This window comes from Salvelinus alpinus, unplaced genomic scaffold (genome assembly GCF_045679555.1).
Source record: "Salvelinus alpinus unplaced genomic scaffold, SLU_Salpinus.1 scaffold_82, whole genome shotgun sequence".
In the NCBI taxonomy this organism is placed as follows: domain Eukaryota; kingdom Metazoa; phylum Chordata; class Actinopteri; order Salmoniformes; family Salmonidae; genus Salvelinus; species Salvelinus alpinus.
The window spans coordinates 1-5,593 of record NW_027256023.1 but is presented as its reverse complement, the minus strand read 5'-3'; the positions used below and the strand labels follow the sequence as shown (position 1 = coordinate 5,593).

Here is a 5,593-nt window from a genome sequence, read left to right as displayed (position 1 = left end):
ATGATAGGCCAACGGGAAGAGTTGGAAAGAAAACTGTCATAGTATAAAAACTACTATTTGAGTACATTCCACAGTTCTCTGATCTACCCTGCGTGGAGATACAGTGAACCCGTATATACAAAAATTGCATTTACCATTTATCGTTTGAGTTTATTAAAATACTTAAAATATAATCGGTGGTGGGCCTCCCGGGTGGCGCAGTGGTCTAGGGCACTGCATCGCAGTGCTAGCTGCGCCACCAGAGTCTCTGGGTTCGCGCCCAGGCTCTGTCGCAGCCGGCCACGACCGGGAGGTCCGTGGGGCGACGCACAATTGGCATAGCGTCGTCCGGGTTAGGGAGGGTTTGGCCGGGAGGGATATCCTTGTCTCATCGCGCTCCAGCGACTCCTGTGACGGGCCGGTCGCAGTGCGCGCTAACCAAGGGGGCCAGGTACACGGTGTTTCCTCCGACACATTGGTGCGGCTGGCTTCCAAATTGGAGGCGCGCTGTGTTAAGAAGCAGTGCTGTGTTAAGAAGCAGTGCGGCTTGGTTGGGTTGTGCTTCGGAGGACGCATGGCTTTCGACCTTCGTCTCTCCCAAGCCCGTACGGGAGTTGTAGCGATGAGACAAGATAGTAATTACTAGCGATTGGATACCACGAAAATTAGGGAGAAAATGGGATAAAAATATATATATATATATATATATATATTCGGTGACTCTGAATCACATTTTGTCCTGATGCCAGATTTGAACTGACGCAAATCTCTTTCACTGTCCTCTTCCTCATTTAAAAAATGGCTCACTTTCCAGACTAGCAGTATCCGTTCTTCCTGTATCTGGGTCTCAGATCGAGGGGTGCCTTCAAGTTGTTGAATTTTGCTTTGACAGCTTCCCCTTACATAACTATCACTTGAGGTTACATGCCATTAAAATCTACATGTGGCTCATGTCTAGTGATATGTTATGTAATCATCTGTTTTGTTTATTGGCCATTTTACAGGGTGAAAGGCTACATGATGCAATCTTTTGCACTCTAAATCCACATAGGCCTAAGGCTTGTTAGTTAGATCCACTCTGTGGTGATTAATTTAGCCAATCCCTGAATTTCACTGAGCGACTGCGATGGAAGTTCTGTATTGTGCAAAGGTCACCATGGTTGGACAGTGGTAGGGCCCCAGTCCAATCCAATCCCCATTAATTACACAAGGTCAAGGCAAATCCTCTCTTTATTGATTTTGATCAACAACTAGGTTATAGGCTACGTCTATTTCTAAACCCACCTTGATTTGATCTGAAGATATGCCTCTGCATTGACTGAGACGGTGCTCAGTGGGATAACCATTAGCCATGCTTGTAAACAGAACACTGGAATGCCTGATGGTTTAGTTCAATGTTTTTAACATCACTTATTTTCTTCTGTCATCTCAGCCCAGCTATTACCCAACTTATTTGCTAAGCCTGACATGTGCTGTAGTAACACTGATTGGACCTGTCTCTCCCCAGATGGTCACCAGCCTGCCAGAGCACTGGAAGCCAGGTCCAGACTTGTACGGCGTGTCCTGTGAACCCGTGCTGGTCACTGCAGGTGCCGGGGTCATCGGCTTCCTCTTCTGGAGGAGCATTCTATCTGTAAGTCGTTGTTGCACAGTTACTGCTTTCATAATTTCATAATCTGATTGCTTTATGTTATTCTATGATGTATTGTATGCTACCGTTGAGGAGGCTGTTTGCTGCCACTTTTCTTTTCCTTCTCACAGGTCAAAAGCAAGTAATATCTAAGTAAGTTCTTCTCTCTGGCTATTTAGGGTGCATAGTGAATCCTCATTCATGTTGCTTACAGGCTGGTGTTCTTGTCATGTGTAAACCATGTCTGATTTCATACTCTTGTCATGGTTTTTATTCGCTACTGAAAAAGAGATGGTGGACAGGATGAAAAAGCTTGAACAAGAGAAGAAGGAGATACTCCAAAAGGTCGCTGAACTGCAGCAACAGGTAAGTTGCAGAGACTTTTCACTGACTAAGATCCAGACTTTTGAGTTCAATGTGAATTAAGGTACATAATGTTTTGACAGTATATTTCTACTGGGTTCCCCTCAGGGCGAAGAACTTAAAGAAAAGCAAAAGCTGTCTGAAAAATCTGCCACTTTATCTCTGGAAAAGATCCAGGAATTGGAGGTGAGTCTCTAAAAAATATTATCTTGATCACATGTCATTGTCATGCTGACAATTATTAGATTTTTTATTATTTTTTTCTTCTACATAGTGTTTAAATTGACTAAGCATTTATTTTTCTGTCCAATAGAATATTGTGCAAGAGATGGAGAGACAAAATGAGCGCCTGGACGAGGAAAATAACTTACACGCCATATCCTTTGACAAAGAGCGGGCCAATACTGCGAAACATGAAGATATGGTGAGTAGTATTGAGCGATTTAGCTGTAATCAAAATGTTTCAGAACAACCAATTCTCTGACGTCGGTTCAATTATTTGAATTCCATTAAGTTAGTTTATTATGTGAGCTCAATGTGCCGTTTCTCTAGAGAGAAATCAAATCAAGCACATACTTCGGGACGTTGTAGTTTTCACTAAACTATTCAACATAGTTTAGTGCAGAAAATGTGGTAATTGACTAAAATGACCACAATCCATTGCACCTACAGCTGCATGGACTTGCGCGGGCAAACAGAGAGAAAGGGACAGCCTGCAAATGAGAGAGAGACACCCTAGAGAGCAGTTGCTTTCGTGATGTAGACAGCATAGGCAGCTACTATTAGCCAGCTACTATCCTAAATAGGATGGCTCGTTGATGAGGACCGAGAAAGATGGTTGTCATTATGCTTATCATTATCTTTGCCCATAGATGTCCGAAATGGACAAAACCATTGAGAAGTTGAAGCGCAGCAAGAAGAAGACCCAGGATGCACTGTCGAAGGTATAGGTCATATAAGTGAACATGCCCAATGAAAATATGTCAAATATATTAACATTGCAACAATCAAATGTAAAGTGTTTATTTCCTTTTAATTATCCTTATCATTGAATCTGTAGTCTACCATTCTGATGGATGAAGCCAAGCTCCGCGAAGATGCCCGGAATGTCCAGGTCCAGGTTCTGGAGAAGGATATTGCCACCCTGAAGGAGGAGAACCTCTCGGTGAGTACCAATATGGAACAACGATTCACACTTTAAGCCTCATGACATTGTGTAGGACTCATTGGCCATGCAGGGCCTGCATTGCACCGTCCTGATGACCTAATTTCCTTGTTACAGCTGCACCATGCTGCCAAGTTGTGGGAGGAGAAGCACAGGGAGACAAGCGAGCAGATCAAAGTCTACCAGAAGTCCCAGAAAGACCTGGAGGATTCCCTCCTTCAGAAGGACCACAACGTTGAGTTTTTTTTACACGTTACGATATTGTTACACACATCAATTCCTGTTCACACCTTCTCAAATGCACCCTGATGACAAAGAAACATGTCACCTGTATTATGTTCCAAAAAAATACTTCTTGACTGATTCCAGGGGAAAAGTGTAATGTATCAATTGGTGGTTCTCAATCTCTCTGGCAGGTTCTATCTGACCTGCTAGGAGACCTGGAGGCCTGCGATGACCTGAAAGGTGGAGTTGTTGCTAACGGGGTAGCCTCTAACGGTAAGTCACCTGACACGGTGTCCTATTCAGAGGAGGCTGGTGGGAGGAGCTATAGGAGGACGGGCTCCTTGTAATGGCTGGAATGGAACCAAATACATGTAAGCAGTGTGCTTGACTCCGTTCCATTTATGCCTTTATAGTGAGCCAGTCCTTCTATAGCTCCTCCCACCAGCCTTCTCTGATTAGGATACTGTCATGTGATTTGGTCTTATGTAGCAAAATTTGAAATTGTGTTTTTTTTACATTGGATTAAAGTAGAGACTCGGAGCATCAAAATGGTATATCATACACTACAGTTGAGGAACAATGGGAAAGTAATTCTGCTTTGAAAGTTGATAAACTTGTAACCCATACTGGAGAGCTCTTCTTTGTCTATACCCATTCAGCATTGTTCACACATATTGTTAGCTAGCTAACAATATGCTTTATTTTGCAATGAGAAAACTACTTTCTGACAAAATTAGAAACTTATATCTGAAAATGGTTTCCCTTAGTTTGAAGATGTATTCAGGAGACAGGTGTTTTATACAACAGCCTTCTATGTGTTCTATTTTCGACTGCCTCTGCATATTTGCAATCAAACCACAGAATTTTCTCCATCTCCTTAGCTATCATACTCTGCTTCCAACGGACAGTCCACTGATTTCAAAACTTGGGTCTCCTAAAAGTGGAGAGCATCTTTCAAAAAAGCTGCATTAGAAAGGGTTACTTACACATACTGAGAAGCTCATGTTATAGACAGAAGCGTGATACATGGCAGACCAATCCGAACTCGTTTCATGGCGCGTCCAGCTCATCCATTATCTCAGCCAATCATGGCTAGAGGGAAGGTTCCTCACTTTTTCCGTGGCTAAACTAACTCTGCTCATAGTTGACCATTTTTATTCGTATTTACGGATGGCATACAAGTTTGTTATTAAGGCACATGGAAGTTGACGTACCAGAAGGCATTTTGCCCCCAAAAACACATTTTGATAGTTCTACATTCAAATGCTTCTCCTGTGAAGTATTGACGCGCGACATACGCCTACTTTCCTGAAACGTGTCACTGTGTTTACAATTATTTGTTTCAGACAAGCAGACCATCATCCAAAACCGCCATAAGCAAATGATGGATGTCTCTCGGGTAAGACTGAGTTCTTTCTTGAACGGACCCAGATTTCTGTGTACCTGAAGGCAGGTAAAACTTGTGCTCAGAACCAAGAAGTGTGTCAACTCTTCCACTAACTGTTGGAAGAACTTTCCACAGGTCCAGACCACTCTGTCTGTTGTGGAGGAAGAGCGCGATCGCTTCATGACCAAGCTGCTGAACGAAGAGAAGTCCAGGAAAGAGCTGGAAGGTATGTCCCAGCAACTAGAATTTGATATGCATCACTGCCTTTTCTCTCTCAACATTATCAACTTGTTTTCACCACAGAGCAATTTCAGAAGCTGGAGCATGACATCTTGTTGGTGAAAAGTGACAAGAACCACCTGGAGAACCAGTACAAGACCCTGCAGCAGAAGAATGACATCATGACAGAGATGTACCAGCAGAAGGAGAACGCTTTGCAGCAGTAAGTGGAATCAGAAGCAGTGCAGTTCATGTGTTAATACCATAGTAGGGTTTGTTCTCCATGGTTCCACAGCATGTAAAAAAAACCTTTTTTCCTTGTCTTTTACTGTATTCTTTTACTGTGAGGTTTGAGGTTTTCAAATGGTCTTTAAATAGTTTGATTTAATTTGTGTCGCCTTACAGGAAGCTGACCAAGGAGGAGTTTGAGCGCCCCAACAAGGAAGACCGGCTGACGGAGATGGACGGCAAGGCCCTAGAGGAGGAGGTCAAGGTGTGTAGGCAGCGCGTTAAGGAGATCCAGGACGAGCTGAGATGGACCGAGAAGTTCTACAAAGCTCAGATCATTGAGCAGGAGCAGAAATCTCACGAGAACTGGGTTTGTACAATATGACTTTATTAGTCC

General features: G+C 43.2%; 1 protein-coding gene across 1 annotated transcript; it reads left to right on the top strand.

Annotated features, from left to right (window-relative positions):
- Window positions 1-1,496: 1,496 nt before the first annotated feature.
- LOC139567224 (transport and Golgi organization protein 1 homolog) lies at window positions 1,497-5,566 on the top strand (the record flags this gene model as incomplete). Its single annotated transcript, XM_071388696.1, has 12 exons — window positions 1,497-1,762; window positions 1,899-1,975; window positions 2,081-2,158; window positions 2,286-2,396; window positions 2,845-2,916; window positions 3,033-3,137; window positions 3,255-3,371; window positions 3,554-3,635; window positions 4,709-4,761; window positions 4,885-4,975; window positions 5,053-5,191; window positions 5,374-5,566. Coding segments are annotated over exons 2-12 (1,116 nt in total), but the record flags the coding sequence as incomplete, so codon positions are not given.
- Window positions 5,567-5,593: the final 27 nt, after the last annotated feature.